The sequence below is a fragment of the Aspergillus niger genome (assembly GCF_000002855.4).
Source record: "Aspergillus niger supercontig An12".
Classification (NCBI taxonomy): Eukaryota; Fungi; Ascomycota; class Eurotiomycetes; order Eurotiales; family Aspergillaceae; genus Aspergillus; species Aspergillus niger.
Genome location: NT_166527.1, coordinates 2,184,316 through 2,204,096, shown reverse-complemented (window position 1 = coordinate 2,204,096; position 19,781 = coordinate 2,184,316). Strand labels below are relative to the sequence as shown.

Genomic DNA, 19,781 nt, shown 5'->3' with positions numbered 1-19,781 from the left:
TGGTAGAGAAGTCAAGTTAGAGGAGCAATTGAGCCTGCTTTCCAAACCCCCGCTTTGAGGGCAGTAAACAAGTTGTTTATATAGTCATTCTCGTATGAGGTCAGACCTATAGCCTGGCTCGAATATCACTTCAATTGGTAGCCTAATGGTCGATCGTGGAGCCATGATCCAGTCAATAGCCGAAATGCGGGGGTGGGTGTCTGGGGAAGACCGTCGTCTGCCACCTCAGACGATGGATGGATGACGCTACATTCTTGGGCGTACTCCTGGCACTGCACTGCATGGTTGGCTGGTATCGGTTTGCTCAATGCGACTAGCTTGATTTTGGTTGGTCGGTGGAGTTGGTGCCAGAACCTTCTGTGCCAAATGCCTCATTTTACGGACCGCATCCTAATCACGGCAACCAACGGGAGAGCGTTTAGCAGCCCACTTCACGGACAACTCCCGCTCCCCAGATTGCTCAGGACGATGACTTCATGGACAATTGAGCCAGGAGCGTGGTGAGACACTTACATGCGGCATATTGGGCAAACAGGGGATACTCTCACAATTACCTGTTTCGTTCACCCCACGAAGCTAGTTATTCTCTCGTCCCGTTTGCTGACAGATGCTGTGAGATGAAAGTTAGTATAATCCTCGTTGTGAGGATATTTCTCTGGAAATGCCACTCAATGGCCTAGCCGGGTCTTGTGCTGTACTCTACATTCCTCGGGTCGGAATGCCATGTCGCCGTGCAGGTCGGAGACCTAGCCCATGGTCCATAGCCGGGTGGGCATTTGTTGAGGCGGATGCTGCCGTGCCCCATGCATGACGACCAATCGTGACGCAGATGGTAATCTCATCCCATGCCAAGCTGCACCTCCATCGATATCGGCCTTTGGCTGTCCCTGCCATACGGAGTCAGCAGCCGTCTTTCAGTTCACATCCTATGACTAGACACTTGTACTCACCATTACGCAATCGGTCTAGAATTGTTCAAACCAGGTATTGCGAATGTACGTCGCAACAACGATGGTCTGGCACTGCGAAAATGTTGTGCTTCGAGAGTTGCAATGCCCTGTGAGCTCCGGATAACTAGACCCGGAGACGCGGCAACCCGGCAGGGTAGCGTATGCCTCGGTGTTGAAGAAGGCTTCCGCGTCGGCGCGCTGATAATCTTCGCCACTGCGCTAACTTGAGACTTGACCCGATGATCCCAGTAAGATCTTTCAGGGAGGTCTACTCCTCCAAATTTCCAGTACAGCTTGACCACTCATACATGACCCAGTCACTCTGCACCTTCGATCGTAATAGACTGAGTGCTTTGGGAGCATAGTCCCCCAGGTCTGTCATTTTGCAACCAGTTTTTCGGTGATCCATAGTATCCCAATAGCCGATGCATGACGTGAACCGGTTCAAGGCCTCTCCAAGAGAGTCAATCGAGTTTTCCCATCGTCTGCCCAATTGTACGCCCTGTCTCGATGGATCCACTTTATCGTATTCTCGGGAAAGCACGGGGTACACTGTTTCTTCGCCTATAGTCGCTGACACACCGTTCACAAACATATCAGTCAGTGCAGGGGATGCTGCAAATCAAGGCGTGATGGTTTGGGCCTTCGAGGGCACCCGGGGGCTCAAATGTCGGGCATTCATCGTAAAACACGAGGCAGTGTCAACTTCCGAAAATATCTCGGCGTCGAAGTGTCAAAATCAAGAGGGTATTTGCTCCGGATGCATCTGTCCGTTTCTCAGATACATCGTTCTTGCCTTAGCGATGAGTTCTCGAGGCATAGCCTGCACTGAAGCACTGGTAGTTGAAGTGGTGAAAGCGGGGATGCGGCCGGCAGGCGCCAAGTCACCGAGGAGATGACACGATGATTGATTGGTGGATCTAATGATTCTTCAGGCTGACTAGTTCGTTCCTGATTCACTGACAGATTATACTCCATCAGAAAGGTAGTCGCTATATATCTCTAATTCTAGGGTACTCGTTCAGCACCTCTCAAGGCCACCCAGACCACCTTCGCTTATCCTCAGATACTAATTCAGTCAGAGTCTACTCCTCTCCCCAAGGATCGTCTTCCCTCCTTCCCATGCCCGTTCCACAGCATCCCAATACCGTCTCTCATCCCCCATCACTAACCCACAGTGCTTCCCATCCTCAAAACCGACACCTGTAACAGCATACCCCCTGCCACTAGCCTCGATCATATGCCCTTCTACATCTTTCCAGGGAATCATGTCATCAATCCTAGAATAGAGGTACAACCTACGTGCATCGCCAAAGATTTCTGGATCATTCAAATCCGCGCGGTAATCATCTATGGACCTCATAGCCCCAACACCCTGCAGCGCGTATGCCACTTTAGCAGTGGAATAAAGCACTGCGGCTCCAATCGCACGACCAGGCTGAGCAGTCGGCAGAGCCATTGCTCCGGCAGCGTAGAGTCTGTCAAACGATGAGTCGCCAGGACAACAGTCGAAGATGATTAGCTTCAGTGCTGATTTGAAGTCTGCTGGTATAGCAGAGGTTGATGATGGAGATTTCATTGCTCGCGCGAGCTGGGTGACAGTGTTACAGCCGCCGTTGGAGAACACATGGAGCAAGATCGTGGCATTGGGAGTGGATTGCAATATCTTGGTTATTGTATTCTTAGCTGGAGTGAGATTCGCATCGATGGAGTGAAGTGATCGAGCGGCATAATCGCGGAAAGAAGTGTTGATGAGCAGGATGGGTGTGCGGAGATAACGTTGGCGGTAGCCGCTGGTGTATTTGGCCACGCGGCGGGGTGTTGCGCCGCCGAACCAGGTGCACAGGATGATTAGGGTGGGATGCGTCTTTGCATCCTGGGGTATTGGTGTGTCATTCAGATCCGGCTCGTAGAAGTAGATGTTCTGCCCGATTGAACGGAAGTCTGGGATGAAAGGAGTTGACATTGTGAATGTGCTGCAACTGAGAGTGGGGATGTCAGGTTTTGCTGGGGATTTTATGGGTCATCAGCAGTTCCCGGGGGAATACGAAGTGGGTAAGCGCTAGTTTGCTATCCTATCGCCGGATTGATTCTAGCGCGCCATTCAGTTAATGTGGTGCATGATGTTATCCCTCAATATCACAATAACTATCGTTGCTCTACTCCATACATTGAAGATCAATCAATCCTGTTCCTGACGGTTGCCAACAAATTCCACGGATTCTTCCCGATGATCATCCCGATCCGATTGGGTTAAACTTCGCTCGGACCATTGGCTCGACTCAACTCAACACTACTCACTTCTTCTCAAACAGCTCTCCCCATCTACCCAACACCTTCTGCTTCAACTCCTCCGAATACAACCCCTCAAAACTTCCCGGCACCCACGGCCTCTTCCCCTCAAACTCCGATGGCAACAACAAGTTCACCACACTCTTTCCACCCTTCCCCGGATTCGGCACCTCCCTCCTACTCGCCCTGGTCATATACGGAATCATCGGCAACCCGTCCGCCTCCTCGAACACCAACTCATCCGCCCCAGGCCGATACCTCGTCGCCAACGCCCACACGAACTGCCCAATATCAGTAACATCAACATCATCCCCGACAACAAACACCTTCGGTGCCTCCCACCCCGCATGAGTCCCGAAAACCACCTCCCCGACCCTCCTCGACAACTCCTCCTTCTTGATCCCCATCCTGCCCAGCCTCTCCACATCCACACTAACCACCACCCAACAGCACTGCGCCTCATACGGCATCCAAGCCATCTTCACCGGTAACTCCGCCCCCCTCAGCGCATCCAAAATCTCCGCTGATATCGCTGCCCCCCACACCGTGTGCGTCTCGTCCGGCGCTAACCCCGCCACGCAGATCGGCACCACCGGATCCCGCCGATACGTCACACAGTCCACTTCGATTCTCGGCTCGGGCACCGCCTTGTCCTGGAACATGTACCCATGGTACTCGCCCATCGGGCCCTCGCCGACTTTCTCGGTCGTGCTGATGCGGCCTTCGAGGACGATTTCCGCATTGGCGGGGACATACAGGTCATTCGTCTCGCACTTCACCACATCCATTGCCTCGCCGCAGAGAGCACCGATGTAGCCATCCTCTGACACGAACGCGGGGAGAGGCATTCCCCCAACGAACGCGGCAGCTGGAGGTCCACCTAGTACCAGTGCCCAAGGCGTATCTTTAGCGCCCTGGTCAGCCCACATCTGATGCACCTGGGCGATATGCTGGCCCGGCATTATTGGTGCGACGATGGTACGAGGTGTATTTGCGACATGCATAGTACGGGAGATCGACCATGAGGTCCATGCTTTATCTGGTGATTGGAGGATATGGAACCCATACGTGGCGAGGTAGTTCCCCCCGTCTAATGGGTGAAGGCGCGGAATAGGCCATTTGGTCATGTCGATCTGCGACCCGTGAAGGATGTTCTCTTTGCATGGGGCAGATGAAGCCGGAACTGGAGTGGGAGGGAGTGGGGTGGAGTGTTTCGCCGCGATGAGCTTCTCGAGGATGTCGAGCGGGGTGGCATTTTGGGGCAGGCCGAGTTGAATGGCTAAACGGCCAAACCGAGTAGCGGGGTCAGCGCGGAGGCCGACGGGGGCACCGAGGATCTTGAAAAGGCCGGTTTCAGGGTCTGTGTCGGTGACATTATGGAATAACGGGGCGGGTGAGTGTGATTCGTACACACGACGAGTCAGAGCAGCGATTTCAAGGTCAGGCGAAGCGGGCTGGGTGATGTCGACGAGGTCGTCCTGGGCGCGGAGGGCGGAGAGCAATGAGCGGAAGTTGAGGGCGGGGGAGTCGTTGGATCTGTGGGGAGTGGTGGAGAATGACCGCGAAGGATGAGTGGGGATGCGTCTACCTGGTCTAAGCATGCGAAGCATTGTGATTGATATGTCTTGCAGTGGTTGGTGGTATGAAGTGGTGGGTTCTAGCGGGAATATATCTACGGGCATACAGCTACTACAGGAGTCGGTTATTCGGCATGTTCATCTGCTCAGACCCGGGGGGCACATTCTCAACGCGAGGGGACATCTCATGATGTTGGAGATGGGTTGGAGATTCTACACAGGGTTGCGTCAACATGACAGGGAAGAGAGACACTAGATAATGAAGGTCTGCAGAGAGCTCTGGAAGCGGGCTTAGTCTTCGAATGGAAACAAGGATGGGAGGATTAATAGCCAATGATGGCTGCGGATACTAAAAGCTTGATCAGAACGATATGATCTACTGACGTATAGTGCCGTGCCATATACCCCCAGTTTTATGTATCTCCATTTACCCCGAATTGGAGAAATATGCGGGCGGATGCACTGATATCAACTAACACAGCAGCACATATACATGGCCATTAATCCTAACATAATACCATTAACAGAAGCTTCCTAGTCATTACCATTCAACGGCCATTGAATTCAATGAAAACACAGACAACAATCCCGAAAATGCGTCCCCGCCTATCCCTCCCTCCCCTCCCCCTTCGACTTCACCATCACCACCACACCCTCCGCACCTACACAACACAACCCCCCAAACCCCCCTCCCATCCCAGCACACCACCGCAACCCAACCTCCGCCACAACCGCCTCATCCTCGCCCTCACCGGCGCAACCGGCTCCATCTACGGCATCCGCACCCTCACTACCCTGCACCAACTCAACATCCAAACCCACCTAATCCTCTCCAAATGGGCTCTCCCGACCCTCCGCTACGAAGCTCCCCAATACACCCTCCCGTACCTCAACTCTCTCGCAACCCGCACATACTCACCCCGCGATCTCGCCGCCCCCATAAGCAGCGGCAGCTACCCGGTGGACGGAATGATCATCGCACCCTGCAGCATGAAGACCCTGGCGGCAATCCGCATGGGATACGGCGAGGACTTGATCTCGCGGGCTGCGGACGTGTGCATTAAAGAGGGAAGGAAATTGGTGCTGATGGTTAGGGAGACGCCCTTGAGTGTCATTCATCTGGAGAATATGGCTGCGTTAGCGAGGTTAGGGGTTGTTATCTTTCCTCCAGTGCCGGGGTTTTATACGAGGCCGAAGGGTATTGATGAGGTCGTGGGGCATAGTGTGGCGAGGATGTTGGATGTGATGGGGGTGAATGTGGGTGATATTGGGGTGGATGGGAGGGAGGGGGATGGGGATAAAGAGGGGGGTAGTGGTGGAGGAGGGGTTATGCCGGCGGAGGGAAGGTGGGTTGGGTGGAGGAAGTGAGGACTGAAGGGGATGGGCGGGATATGTGGCTACGGGGTCTTTATCTAGCTCCAGGTGTGTGGCTAAGCAGAGGGTAAGGTAACTCTTCGGGTGCCAATGATATGTGTGATGAGGAGTACGTGAGTGATATAGAGTCCTATGTTTCTCATTTTTGTAATATAATATGGGGTATCAGCATCTGTTTAATCAGGGTTCTTATAAACAAATAGACAATATTTAAGCTGGTTAGCTGATGCACAACCTCGTTTCCTGCTCCTGTTCTGCTACCAAACCTGAATCTTCTTCGTGAGATGTCAATGTTGAGCCTAGCAATGACATTGTGGAAATACACCAGATGTTCATAGAAGACGGTCTTGGCTGCTCACCAATCTCTATGAGGCCAACATGCTTCCAGCTATCAAGTAAGCACGATTTTATATATACACCGACAAACAACCGCTTATCCTCCTTACTCTGTACATAATTCTTCAGATCGTCACACTTCCATGACAGGCAATTAAGGCAGTCCGGTAGTTCGTGCGCTGCTCGCACTCAGAGCCCCAAGATTGACTCCTAGGTGGAGATACGCCACAGCAGAACCTTCGCATCGCTCTTGCTTAGGATTTGCGTATCTTACACTGTTGTTCTGTTCCTTCTAACCCTGAACCTCTCACTAGAGCGTTGATGGCAACAGTAGGATCGCTCTGAGGATCATATTGTCCGGAAAGCTTTTTAATGTCTCCTAAGAGTGGTCCACCAACGCAGACACCAGTGTTTGGCTGGTGGCGATGACCAAGGAAAGTGCAGCACGTTGCATGAACAGCGAAAAGCAGCAGGATGAATTCATCTGCAACTTTACAGCGGGGCAATAGCATGATGTAAGTAATATCGCCGGGGCAGTTTCAAGCATATGGTGGACGGCCTCTATGTTGTATATATGTAGCTCGAACCATCGGTGACATCACGGACAGCGAAAGCCGAGATACTTACTCGACGATATCCGATGAGACAAATCGCCACTTCCGAGAACCAACGTACCTCGATTGGTGATGTATCTCACTGTCGAACTTGTATATAGAAGACACCACACAGTCAGTCATCGATGTCCTCCTGAGTTTCAGACAATGGTGCCTTTTCAATTCCTGTTCTATATCAATCTTTCGTTCAGGAACTAGGAAAAGCTTCAGTGTCGTCAAAGAGAGACGCAACATTGGTAGCTTCCATGATGGCTTGACTCCCATCATCTCATCATCCACATCCGCAGTAACAGCAACCCAACCGGGTGCAATCGCAGCAGTTCCAGCAATACTCAACGTAGCTGCGTTGATAAAGGTCTTTTTCATTAACCTGGAGTGGTCACGCAAACGCAGCGGCAAGCTGAAGCGGAAACCTCCCTCATCTGTCCATGGCGTTTCGTTTTGTATAGGACATTACGCTGGGTTGCTCATGTTACTTTGCCAGTTGAGGAAGGGTAGACAATGCCCTGAATGAGATGCATAAGGTGATAGTCGACCTCTCATTCAAGCAGTCGGTTTGTCTCTGATAAAAGCCACCCGTGGGAGGGAAATAACGCCCCCCGATAAAAAGGCAAGGGCTTGAACACGCTGGCACTCACAACAACATGAAGTGGTTAGAGGAGTCCTACTCGGGCTTGACAGGTGATGAGAGGCTCAATCGAGGAGTGTAACCCGGACCATACACAGATCCAGTACCCAGATCGCATCCCGGGGGAGGCGCTGTTGCCTGTCTGCGGTTGTTGAAGATGAGTTGTGCGAGGAGAAACGTTTACCTCCAACCAGTCAATAGGGGAGACGACGGTTCTGTGTGCGTAGAGCACAAATAATATATATAGTAGCATATCGATGGTGGTGTTGATTGGTGAACTCTCACCCTTCCCAACAAGATGACTGACGGCATTAGCATCGTCGAATGGGAGCATCGCATATAATAGCCACGGTTCGAGGATCTCTGTTTATCTCAGTCAAGTCCGGTGTGTCAGCTCATATCTCTGCCTGAGCGTAGCGTTGGGCGTTGATGTCCTGCTTCGCTCGTTATATAAGGTATCTTTTATGACGTTGGTAGTGATCGGGACATCGAAGTCATCGTATTCAGATTTTGATGACCTCATTATCTTAGCCTGTACAGCGCTATCGTCGTACTTATGACCAGCTCCGTTCAGGCGTAGTACCTTGTCTTTCGAGGTAAACAATACAACTGCCTTGAGGAGAAACAGCAAGCGGTATCCACATTGAGCCGTGTATATATATAGAAGAGAAAGTGTGTACGCTGGGTATCTAAGCTCCACAGGTTGTCTTGCAGGGATCGCAATGCTGCTTGAGAGCTGGATGTTGAGATATTCATCATCATTGCAGCGGATTCAGAAGCATTATAGCCATTGAGGATGCCCCCCCTTCCCTTCTTGTTGGGATGTGGTGGATGAGAAATGGAAAAGGGAACTGAAGGCGATACTCAACCCCTTTTATAGATTCCAGGCGCTTGAATTACATGGGAAAAGCCTTATATATGCAAGGAAGTACCCAGGAGCCTTAAACCCTCGCGATTGATCTTCCTTGGACAGCAATCCTTGATCTACTTGGAATCTTCCTCACTATCCAATGACAAGTCCAATCTACCGCATCCCACATAGTAATCCAGCGGCAAGTCCAACGCAGTACACTGCTCCACCTCATCAAAGGCAGCCTGGTACGGAGGCCACTGCATTCTCCTCAAACTATAGTCTCCCTCTCGCAATGGCCGCCACTCACCACTTTCATCCACAGCCCGGCTGGTATTCGCATAGCCCCTTGCTTTTAACAGCTCTGGATCAGGCGTCGGATCCCCAGTCCGAATGAAACTGGCCCACGAATCTAGTACGTACTGCTCGAACGGCAACTCATACTCATCCCTAAATGGCTGATCCAACCGTCGCAGATTGCCAAAGACATAGTATAGATCCCCAGAATGACACTTCCAGTACTCCAGATTCGGGTCACCGTTTGGATGCTCTGCCGTCGGGGGAGCATAGCATACCCGACCGTTGTATACTTGGCCTTCGAGCTCATAGGACCGGTTGAACTCATAGAAGTATACCTCGGGGAATATGTTGTTGACGACCCCTGCATAACCCGTCGCTTCGTCTATGCATCGAAACATACCGTCAGTTGCCACACGAGCCGATGTGTTAAACACGTCCAATGTGGCATTGGGGCCTGTGGCTAGGGGGAACAAGCCGCTTGCAAGGACAGACGCAGGCAGGTCATTGTCTGTTAAGAAGGTGTCGATACTCTCGCTGGCGTTCGGGTAGTCGATGAATTGCGCGCCGTCATCGCGCATGATACCCATCAAAACGGGCACGTGGGGTGCTTCTGTGGAGCGGCTGAGATCAAGCTCAGGACTGGTCAGATACGTTCCGTCAACGACGAGGTACCGTGCTGTGGTGGACAGATCGGTAATGGCACTGGCGGTATAGTTCCTGAGACAGTCCACAGGAGATGTCGCATTAGTGCAGTTCGTCTCTTCCAGAATAGCATTACCAGCTACATCCATCTCTTCATCAATGGTATAGTATCTAGAGTAAGTGGTGCCATACGCAAGACCCCCGAGGTTGCTTTGCATGATGGCACGGCTGAACTTTCCCTTGGCCTTAGGCGAGGCCAGCAACGCTCGTACGGAGGCTGCTCCAGCAGACTGACCGAAGATGATGATTTGGTCTGGGTCACCTCCAAAGGCTTTGATATTCTGGCGCACCCAATCGAGAGCGGCGATTTGGTCAGCGAGGCCAAAGTTGCCGTTCGTCTTCCCGTCGTTCAGTGCGAGAAAGCCAAGAGTTCCGAGTCGGTAACTAATGCCAACTACCACGACGTCGCCTCTCGAGGCAAGATTTCCTCCGTCATAGTAAGGGTCATCGGGGCTTCCTCCAGTAAAAGCACCTCCATGGATCCAGAATGCTACTGGTCTCAGTTTCTTCTTCTCTGCAGGTTGACGAGGGAGGTAAGGAGTCCAGATGTTCAGAATCAGACAATTCTCTTCATTGCCGTTTGCATCGCGCTGACACACCGATCCATACTTTAGAGCGGATACGTTGCTTCCATTACCTATGTATGGTTCTGGATAGGTCCAGCGTTCCTGTTCTGTAGCAAAGCGGACACCGATGAACCGGAATATAACATGATCGCGATACCTACCCCGTGAGTTAATGTTCAGTGCGTGGGAAAAATACTCTTACCCTGTCAAGTACTCATTATTTGCCTGAACTGTGATCTGATACTGGCTGCTTGTGTTCTGGTACTCTTTCGTGGAATAGGGTGCACTTTGTGTGCAAAGTACAGGGTACTGATGGTTGCTGTCTGCTGTCGATATAGTCCCTTCCAAATCAATCGTCCTGCCAGTGGCGTTGACTGGCGCTATCCAGAAACACTGATTGCTTTTGTAATTACCTTGGTATGAAAGGTATTTAAGATCAGCTTTTATGTCTGCAGGTGTCGACGAAGCAGCCCCCCAGAGCGACTCTCCGAGAGCATTGCAGGCCTCGGTCGCTTCCTTCAGAGGCTTGTTGTCCAGGATGATGACGCTTGAATTAGTCAGTGGACTATCTCCCTCTGTTCACGGGTTAGATAATTTGCTGCTTTGCTATAGAGCTGTTCCTACCTAACAGATCATTGTGCAGCAGAAGAAAGATATCAGACCCAAGAGATTCAGGTCCCACAGCAGCAAGAACTGGAGCAACGAGAAGGGAAAGAAGAAATGCATGCATGTTGATCATACTTGCTCGTCTTGAAGATGTAGACCCCCATTTCCTTCCTCTTATGTGCCAAGCGCCGAGGAAAGTGGGTTTGCTATCCCCGAGGTGACCGTGCTCGAATTCATGTAACTTCTTTGTATTGGTGGACTGGGTTTTCGCGTCTGCTGGACAGACCTTTCCCCGCACCGGGGTATGCAGCTTTACAAGTCTGTCATGCATGACTCGGTCCAACAAACTCCGAATATATGAGAAGCTCGCCTTGCTAGATCTTGTAGCTTCGAGGCTAACCCTTCACGGCGCGCTATATAGAGGAAGGATCCTGTACCCTGTCATGGTCACTCCATCGCACGTCGCCCTGTACCATGGTATAGTAAGCTACGATTTTATTGTCTTAGGCCAAGCTTTTACTTGTAGCTCTGACATACCGTTTTATATCTTAGGTCAAAGACCAATGGTCTGGTGCTACACGAATATCGTTCTTAAGCCAGTTGAATTTAGAATCTATGATGAGGACAATGGGGTCAATTACTGCAACTCATCGGTTCTGTCACAAAGCAAAGGAATTCAAGTGCCCAATGCTAAGCTAGCTTCCTATTATTATGCTACTTCACCGGCTTGTTGGTCATAGGATGTGTACGCATAATTCGTGTTCTGATAGTACAACTCGGCTACCCTGCGTAGATTCGAGAGAACCGGAATTCTTGTAAAGATCAGTCCACGTTCCTATACCTTTCTCTGATATGATCCATGAACGCTTTCTCTATGGCCACTGCTCCATCACACTGTTAGAATATATACTAAATTTTTTGACTTTGCATACTCACACTCTCGTACACTTTGAAGTGTGATTCCCGGGACAAGCTTCCAAACCGCCTTCAGATTCTGGCCGGGAACAGGTTCCAAGAAGTCCACCACAATCACTTGAATAGTCCCCACGAGAGGTTCTGTTCTCTGGACGTTTCTGAATGTAATGTAATCCATATTTCTGATCTGGCCAGCCTTGAACCACTGGAGTTGCAGCTCATCCCCAAAGAACGCTTGGGATATTGTCCTTCCGATGAAATCCCTGAAGAGCAGTGTTTGATTTGGATTGAAGCCGATACTGGTGCAGAATTCCATTATCGAGTTCAGTCTCCTATCAGGAAATCTTGGGATGAGGTTGTTAGGACGTTTTCATCTACTTAGGGATCAAAATACTGCCTACTCACTGAGCGATGAAGTAGCGGGTGTCAGATAGTACAAGATCGTGGTATTGATCCTCGACGATCAGGTCAATTTCAGGCACTGGAGCAGTAATGGTATCAGCCGGGAGTGTTGGTTCCATGATCTTTACGAGATAACAAATCGCTAACGACTGAGATACGAATAGCAGAAGATGTTGCGAGCTATGTCTGTATGTTGTGAGAAATAGGATTTGACTAGAGATGAGAACATTGAGGTAAACGATGGTGAATGTGGGATGTTATCACTGGTGGCCATGTCACTCGATAAATACTAGGCTATGTCTAAAGAAGCCGTCTCGATGTATTATTCCCATCGATGTAAATTGACTATTTGATAATATGACAAGTCACTTAGAAATATACAATAGCACCGATAAGAATGATAAGTTCCTTTACCTGTTTTATATTCACACAAGTGGTTGAATCTCGGGCCTGGCTTGCTACAAATCTCCTTCACTCCACATTGCACAGACAACAATGTGCAATGTTTCTGAGACAGTGGTTTTGAAACATTAGCGTAGCCTGTCAAACATACAAACACTGCTGACACTTGACCAGTCACTGCATGTCCAGACCCTCGATCAGAACCGTGTAAATAAGAATGTCAATCAGCTCGGAAGATTTGTCGCTCTTTGTCGCAAGTGCACGGCTTCACCCGGTCTTAATAGATTTCTGGAAAGAAAGTGAAGGCTTCCATCAGATCTATATAAAATGCCGTCCAGACGTGCTCGTCTGGACTTTTTATCTTCTTGCCAACTCCTCCTGACATTCCTCTCATTACTACGCTTTCCAACTCTCACCATTCGCTACTACACTATCCGTCGCTTGATCCTCCAGCGAACCTACCATCCTCACAAACGATCGCAAAATGTGCTCCTACGCGGTACGAGGTCACATTGGATGCACACATTTGGCCCAGGCTGGGTTCACCCGCTGTGAGGCGGCACGACAAACGGGTAGAGCCTGTCCTCGGAACACTTGGGACTATCAGCTCGGTGATCCTTGGCTTTGGAAAATGTCATGAATGCACGAACGCAAACCTCTGGTCTCGGGTTAGTAGGAGGTTGTAGGCCTAGGCCTATTCATTCCAAGTGGTGTGCTATCAATGCTTCATGGACACCATGCTAACGAAGACTATGGGCTCGGTTTTTAGAAAAGGACTGTTTATCGAAAACTCAAGCATGTTGGATGATATGATGGGATATTCAAGGGTGGGGTTTTTTATGAGATAAAGGAATGACAGGAGTTATAAGTGATGAGGTATCTTGCTGCGTTATCACTTGCTTCAACAAGCCAATGTCATTCGACGTAGTGTATTGTGACTAGTGAAGGGCAGGTATCATCATCTGCCATTAGCTTTGTACAATGTAATGTAGCCGCTCTCTAACAGACCCGGCTGGGCTGGTAGAGATAATAGGATACCCTGTACCCCTTAACTGCTGCAATCCTAATACGTTCATCTGCAGACTTCAGTTTCTTACTTTACTAATCTATTCTCGTCAACTTAGCCATCTTCACTTCCCTACTTATTATTGATTCACTGCAGAGCGCTTAACCTCTTTAGGCAGAGATCACCTTCCGGAGAAACCATCAGCCGCACCACTTCGCTTACCCAAAATAGCAATCCGCCACACCCGATCCAGCTAGCGCAGGCGGTCAACCAGCCACCGCCCCAATATATTGCCCGACTTCCGCATTCGGCGCGTCAACTCTGGTTCAGCTCAGCATCTCACACGATCTCTTTCTCGATCTCATACCTTTTCCACTTCTATTATTGCCCCATTGACCCGTCCACCCACCACCTACGCAATTAACTAGTACGCCTTAACCAAAAACACACTCCAATCCTCCCAATTGATCCACTAACACCCTCACAGCTCACAACCACACAGCTACAGCACAGCTTCACACCACCAAACCCAATCCCTCAGTTCCATCAATCCGCGACAAAATGACCACCCGCCCGCTCAGCCCCCCGACCTCCCCCCGCAAACGCACCAAAGCGATGCACCTCCCGTCGTCGCAACGCATCTGCCACGACTGGATGGTCGTGCAAGGCAACGTGCACTACGCGCGCGACCGCGCCCACTTCACAACCTACCGGCCGGTGACCGCGCACCTCAAGAACAACATTTTCAACCCGATGGACGAGCTCGAAGTGGCCGGCATCGGAACCGTCGAGATCCCCGTCGTCCGCAGCCTCGATAACCCCTTCGATACGCATACCATCGTGCTCGAGAACGTGCTGCATATCCCCGAGGCGGTGTGCAATGGGTTCAATCCCCTGCTGTTTGGGAGTAGTATGTCGTGTACGGAAACGGCGTGGATGGGGGCGGATCGCGAGGGTAGGTTGATGTGGGTGGCGATGCCGTTTCGGGGGGGTTCGAGGTTGGTGCTTGCTGGGGGGTTGGTGGGGGAGAGTGAGATTATTGAGGGAAGGTATTATACGTTGAGTTTGTATGTTAGTCCCGAGGAGAAGGGGGAGTTTGGGGGTTGATTTCTTCTTTTTTTTTTTTTTTTTTTTTTTTTTTTTACCTTTGTGTTTGGGTTGGAGTTTGGGGCCCGGGTGAGTGTATGATAGCTGTATAGCTAGCTAGATGTTTATTGTTATGTGTAATATGAGTCACGATAGACAAGAAAGACAAGAAAGACAAAGAGACAGACAGCACTAAGCAATTGATAGTAAACTGTAATTACACGTGGAAATCTAGCTCGGACCCTGCGTCTAAAAAGGGTCTGGGTCTACTGCTAACAGGCTAGATCGAGCTGACCCGGTCTGTGCGGGTTGGGCTGCAGTGATGCCCGAGGCGAATCGATTCGGTCCTCGTTTCCCACCCAGTTTCCATGTGGCGGGTGGGGAAAATCACTCGCGCGATATAGTGGCCTGATTTGATTCCAGGCTATAGCTATGGGCAGATTCTCGAATGGCCGATTGGCAGATTTGTTGCAGCTCTTCGTATGGGTCATGCGCTGCGGACACCTCGCTTAGGGTTGACTTTAATTTCTCTACCCCGGATCCTCATGCCTGCGGCACGTCGGGCCGTATTCCGTGGTATTTGCGAACACTGACATGAACAGGATCAGAGGGTCATTAAAGTAGGCTGGCTTTAGTTAGATGAGTCAAGTAGGTGGCTCGTAGTGGCTAAAAACTCTATCAAATCAAAGACTCAGACTAGTGGAGTAGTTAGCAGCCTCCCCCGCCAACAATTTGCCCTCCAACCATTCATCATCCACACAGGGCGAAACCTACCCCGGATTCTCTATTCCCGTTTGGATACGGGGCTACACCCTTGCTGCATCAGCCGATCCTATCACATCTCCTCGGCCATATTACCGTTGCATCCGATACATTCTACCTGGCCTCACCGGCGGCCTCGACTGAGTACTAAGTAATTAGTATATATGTGTAGTGAGTTCCCCGTGTTATTCCCACTTTTCATCCCGATCATCACCACCATCACTGTCCTCATTGCTCTCAAAATTGAGTGAGTGGACCATGGCTGAGAAAACCGCCACCAGCGTGTCTCACGTCGACGAAACCGACCACCCTAATGTCGAAATCAAGGGAGGGGTCGGCGACACGGCTCTCGCTGTGGCGACGAGTCTCCAGAAGCCGTCTCTATGGAGCAAGAGCATGCTCAAGGTATACTCTTCCTTTTAGTATTACTCTATCCCCTCCTAATATGGTGTGTCGATAGTTGTATGGCTGCATCGCCGTAGCCATGCTCAACTCCTGCATCAACGGCTACGATGGATCCCTGATGGGTTCCATCAACAGCTACGCCCAATATCGGGACTACTTCGGCTTCGACCCGAACAACGGCACGCCGTCCACGGGTATCGTCTATGCCATCTACACCATCGGAAACATTGTCGGATCGTTCGTAGCTGGTCCAGCTACTGATTTCAAAGGTACTCTCCCCTTCCCACACCCCCACCAACTAAAATCCAAACATACCCAAACTAATACAATAATCCAAAACAATAGGCCGCCGCGTCGGCATGGCCCTCGGCTCCCTCTTCATCATCATCGGCACCATCGTACAAGCAACCTGCCACAACATTGGCGGATTCATGGGCGGACGATTCATCCTCGGTTTCGGCGTCGCCATTTCCGCTACAGCCGGTCCGGCTTACGTCTCGGAGATGGCGCACCCGGCGTACCGTGGTGCCATGACGGGTCTATATAATGTGCTGTGGTTCGGAGGCGGTATCCCAGGGACATTTATCCCGTGGCGCACGAGTCAGATCGAGGGGACGATGAGTTGGCGGATCCCGATCTGGTTGCAGATGGTGTTTTCGGGGTTGGTGTTAATATTTGTGCCTTTTGTTGCGGAGGTATGCCACCCCCCACCACTTTCCCTATACCCCTTGACTAGTACCTTCTCATTGTCTTGAAGTGGGCATGAATGCTAATGTATAATGGGAATGGTAGAGTCCCCGCTGGCTCATCTCACAAGACAAGCACGACGCCGCGCTGCAAGTCCTGGCCGACTACCACGGTGACGGGGACAGGAACGCCCCCATCGTGCAACTCGAGTACCGCGAGATGATCGAGGATATCTCCCAGACTGGGTCTGATAAGCGGTGGTGGGATTATCGCGAGTTGTCCAATACTCGGGAAGTGCGGTATCGGTCTATGTTGGTTATTATCATGGGTACTATATATCCCTCCCCTCCCGTCTTTCCCCGTTCCTTATATCCCACCCATACTAAATTTAAGATAATATAGCATTGTTCGGCCAATGGACCGGCAACGGCCCCGTCAGCTACTACTACCCGCAAATGCTACGCGGAGCGGGCATCACAGACAACAACACGCAGTTGATGCTGCAGGGTGTGCAGAACGTTGTGTCGTTCCTCGGAGCCGTATCGGGAGCACTCATCACCGACAAAATGGGCCGACGCACGCAGCTTCTCGTGTCGACCAGTATCGTGGTGGTTTTATTCGCGATCGTGACAGCCTTGAACGCTACGAACGTGGTTGACGGGCCTGATGGCACGCCTATTGCCAAGAGCGCAGTTGCGGCGCGGGCACAGATCGCCATGATTTATCTCTTCGGATTTGTGTATTCGGCTGGCTGGACGCCGAATCAGGCGATGTATCCCGTGGAGTGTCTGCGGTATGAGAGTCGGGCGAAGGGCATGGGGATGAATAATGTGAGTGGTTATCCTTAGTTCTCCTTATATATTTGTGTGTGTTTGTGGGTCGCTAACATGGGATAGTTCTTCGTCAACATCGCCTCGTTCTATAACACCTTTGTGACTGGTATTGCGTTCACTCAGGCCGGATGGAAATATTACTTCCTGTTTATCTTCTGGGATACGATGGAGGTGATTGTGATCTACTTCCTGTTTGTGGAGACGAGTAAGCGCACGCTGGAGGAGTTGACTGCTATCTTCCAGCAGAAGAATCCGGTCAAGGCGTCGTTGAAGAAGCAGGATCTTACGGAGATCGAGGAGATGAAGTAACTCCTTTCAAGGGATGGATATATATATTCCATCACTTACTAACTTACCATGTGATTGCTCACACTACTCAGTCTCCTCAGTCAACTGCACTTGTTATGTGAATTCAATTGTCATAACCCATCCATATCCATATCCATATCCATAGTGTTTTAATACATCCATTTCCATTTTACCCAGCCCGACATAGGAAATAACCCAACAAAAGAAATAATATAATAAAAATATCAAGTGGTTGAAACAACCGTCTCCCTCCCCCCCTTCCACCCCCCATCATACACCCCATTACTACTATTCCCATCCGTCCCATTCCCATCCCCGTTACTCCTCGCCGCATGACTAACCTCCCACTCGCCCGGCGGAAGCATCATCTGCTCATCACTAATCGTATTCCACTGCGTATCCGGCAACGACAACGGATGCTTGAACTTCCGTCTCTTGTTCTTGCTATTGTCGGTGCCTGAGTGTGCTGCTCCCTCTGATAACGGATAGCTCTGTGAGCTGCCCTTGGTGCCTTTGGTGGACATGTACCAGCCTGCTCGCATCGCCAGCCGCCGGCACATCGGGTAGATCATGGGCGCGTTGCCGATTATTACCGCTACGAAGGTTTCGCGACAGGCCCAGCTGCCGGCTTGGGAGGCACCGTTGGCGCCGGCCTGTTTATCAGGGTGTTAGTGGGTGGTGGTGTTGGATTAAGGGGGTGTTGGTTAGGGATAGGGGACATACAGTAACGATCAACACACAACGCAGAATGCCACATGCCATGACAAAGGTACCGCCGCTGAAGAGGATAAGGAGCTCAAGTTTCTCGCGCCAGGGGAGACGGGCTTTGAAGAGAATCTGTGTAGAAAAACAAATCAGTCTTGGCTGTATATATATATATTTGTCAAGAGTGAGGGAATGACATACAGGGGTCGGAATGGAAATCAAATACACATCCGTAGCAACATTCAACACCACCGTCACGTAAACATCAATATGCGAGACAGCCGGCTGACAATAATTCCCCGGATTGGGGTTGATCTGCCAGTTCTTTTGGATGGGGTGGCATCCGACCAGGATGCTGAGGATAACAGCGATGTAGGTGACTGCGATGAGAACGTAGGCGATGCGGATGCGGATGTGCATGTTGATGAGGCCGGCCCTATTACCATACACTATTAGTATATTGTTGTTGGGCGGGAGGGGGAAGTGCTGACGGGGCGCATACGTCAATCGAGAGTAAAACACAGCCATGCACGACTTGAGCAGCCACAACAACGTGGTATACAGCGACCACCCTAATACCTGGGTCTTGGACCCCCCAACCCGCAAATGGTACTCCTCTGAAGACGGCGAGAGCGCGGCGCGCTCAGCGTCTGTCATGGCATTGTTGGCGAGACCTTTCCACCAAGCGCTGACGCAGTAGGCGGCGCCTGTTTCGAGACCGTATACTACCTGTCACATCATGGCTTATCAGCACGCTTATTCCATTAAGAAGCGTGGGAAAATGGTGGCGGGGAGAGAGGCACATACCCCCGCCAACGGCATCAAATAATCATCGAGCATAAAGTTCTTCCAGCCGGCGGTGAACCATCGTGCAACGATGCGAATGGCGATGGTGACGATGGCAATGGCTAGGAGGGTGAATGCCTCGACAGCGAAGTCATCGCCTGCCATGACTGACAGATGACAGAGAGTGTGAAAGAGAGTGTGGGAATGAGTGGACCTGTGGATCAATTCACAAAAAGACAAGACAAACAGGAGGAAAGAGTCTAAGAGGGTATACTATGTATTAATATATCCCCAATCATCAACAACCCAGCGACTGACTGACTGCCTGCAGTGTCGGCCTGTTCTAAATTTTGGCATTGAAGTTGACAGTCGGCACGCACGGTTCATAATCATCACCCGGCATAACATCCGACCCAAGCGAGTGGTTCCGTGCTCCCTATTTTTTATTTTTTTCTTCTCCCTGCTTGTCGTTCTGTCTCCTGACAGGGGAGAGCCCGAAGTACGATGCAGTAGTTTGGTGGCACTTAAGCAAGATAGGGAGGCGACTGGCCACACACCATGCTAGACTGAAACTACGGGGACCAGGTTCTTTGTATTTCCGAAAGGCCATACTAGACTATACTAAGCATCAGGCCAGCCCAGAAACAAGGCAAGGCAAGGCCAGGCCGTGTGCCGTTGCGCGGGAAGG

At 50.8% G+C, this 19,781-nt stretch overlaps 11 protein-coding genes across 11 annotated transcripts; 3 read left to right on the top strand and 8 right to left on the bottom strand.

The window, feature by feature from the left end:
* Positions 1–125: 125 nt before the first annotated feature.
* An12g09360 (hypothetical protein) lies at positions 126–1,545 on the bottom strand (the record flags this gene model as incomplete). The annotated part of the gene is made up of 6 exons (XM_059743658.1): positions 126–354; positions 431–472; positions 568–655; positions 747–887; positions 982–1,251; positions 1,341–1,545. The coding sequence occupies 6 exons, from the start codon at positions 1,543–1,545 to the stop codon at positions 126–128; spliced, it is 975 nt and encodes a 324-aa protein (XP_059601967.1).
* Positions 1,546–1,689: 144 nt separating this feature from the next.
* Positions 1,690–2,916, bottom strand: An12g09350 (uncharacterized protein; the record flags this gene model as incomplete). Its single annotated transcript, XM_001395950.3, has 2 exons — positions 1,690–1,870; positions 2,123–2,916. 2 exons carry the CDS (start codon positions 2,914–2,916, stop codon positions 1,690–1,692), a joined length of 975 nt encoding a protein of 324 aa, XP_001395987.3.
* Positions 2,917–3,247: 331 nt separating this feature from the next.
* An12g09340 (uncharacterized protein) lies at positions 3,248–4,852 on the bottom strand (the record flags this gene model as incomplete). Its single annotated transcript, XM_001395949.3, has 1 exon — positions 3,248–4,852. The coding sequence occupies one exon, from the start codon at positions 4,850–4,852 to the stop codon at positions 3,248–3,250; it is 1,605 nt and encodes a 534-aa protein (XP_001395986.1).
* A 561-nt stretch (positions 4,853–5,413) lies between these two features.
* Positions 5,414–6,187, top strand: An12g09330 (uncharacterized protein; the record flags this gene model as incomplete). The annotated part of the gene is made up of 1 exon (XM_001395948.1): positions 5,414–6,187. One exon carries the CDS (start codon positions 5,414–5,416, stop codon positions 6,185–6,187), a length of 774 nt encoding a protein of 257 aa, XP_001395985.1.
* A 467-nt stretch (positions 6,188–6,654) lies between these two features.
* Positions 6,655–8,294, bottom strand: An12g09320 (hypothetical protein; the record flags this gene model as incomplete). The annotated part of the gene is made up of 8 exons (XM_059743656.1): positions 6,655–6,739; positions 6,827–7,013; positions 7,117–7,185; positions 7,257–7,543; positions 7,620–7,703; positions 7,812–7,909; positions 7,956–8,132; positions 8,241–8,294. 8 exons carry the CDS (start codon positions 8,292–8,294, stop codon positions 6,655–6,657), a joined length of 1,041 nt encoding a protein of 346 aa, XP_059601966.1.
* Positions 8,295–8,755: 461 nt separating this feature from the next.
* On the bottom strand, positions 8,756–10,919 carry An12g09310 (uncharacterized protein; the record flags this gene model as incomplete). Its single annotated transcript, XM_001395946.1, has 3 exons — positions 8,756–10,346; positions 10,392–10,764; positions 10,814–10,919. 3 exons carry the CDS (start codon positions 10,917–10,919, stop codon positions 8,756–8,758), a joined length of 2,070 nt encoding a protein of 689 aa, XP_001395983.1.
* A 585-nt stretch (positions 10,920–11,504) lies between these two features.
* On the bottom strand, positions 11,505–12,231 carry An12g09300 (hypothetical protein; the record flags this gene model as incomplete). Its single annotated transcript, XM_059743655.1, has 4 exons — positions 11,505–11,580; positions 11,637–11,676; positions 11,732–12,009; positions 12,116–12,231. 4 exons carry the CDS (start codon positions 12,229–12,231, stop codon positions 11,505–11,507), a joined length of 510 nt encoding a protein of 169 aa, XP_059601965.1.
* Positions 12,232–12,434: 203 nt separating this feature from the next.
* Positions 12,435–13,152, bottom strand: An12g09290 (hypothetical protein; the record flags this gene model as incomplete). The annotated part of the gene is made up of 4 exons (XM_059743654.1): positions 12,435–12,652; positions 12,706–12,779; positions 12,915–12,980; positions 13,061–13,152. The coding sequence occupies 4 exons, from the start codon at positions 13,150–13,152 to the stop codon at positions 12,435–12,437; spliced, it is 450 nt and encodes a 149-aa protein (XP_059601964.1).
* A 929-nt stretch (positions 13,153–14,081) lies between these two features.
* An12g09280 (uncharacterized protein) lies at positions 14,082–14,890 on the top strand (the record flags this gene model as incomplete). The annotated part of the gene is made up of 2 exons (XM_001395943.3): positions 14,082–14,475; positions 14,763–14,890. 2 exons carry the CDS (start codon positions 14,082–14,084, stop codon positions 14,888–14,890), a joined length of 522 nt encoding a protein of 173 aa, XP_001395980.3.
* Positions 14,891–15,626: 736 nt separating this feature from the next.
* Positions 15,627–17,602, top strand: An12g09270 (uncharacterized protein; the record flags this gene model as incomplete). Its single annotated transcript, XM_001395942.3, has 6 exons — positions 15,627–15,773; positions 15,829–16,042; positions 16,119–16,468; positions 16,566–16,788; positions 16,863–17,290; positions 17,357–17,602. The coding sequence occupies 6 exons, from the start codon at positions 15,627–15,629 to the stop codon at positions 17,600–17,602; spliced, it is 1,608 nt and encodes a 535-aa protein (XP_001395979.1).
* Positions 17,603–17,826: 224 nt separating this feature from the next.
* Positions 17,827–19,258, bottom strand: An12g09260 (uncharacterized protein; the record flags this gene model as incomplete). Its single annotated transcript, XM_001395941.1, has 5 exons — positions 17,827–18,255; positions 18,326–18,439; positions 18,509–18,743; positions 18,810–19,036; positions 19,115–19,258. 5 exons carry the CDS (start codon positions 19,256–19,258, stop codon positions 17,827–17,829), a joined length of 1,149 nt encoding a protein of 382 aa, XP_001395978.1.
* Between the last annotated feature and the right edge of the window lie 523 nt (positions 19,259–19,781).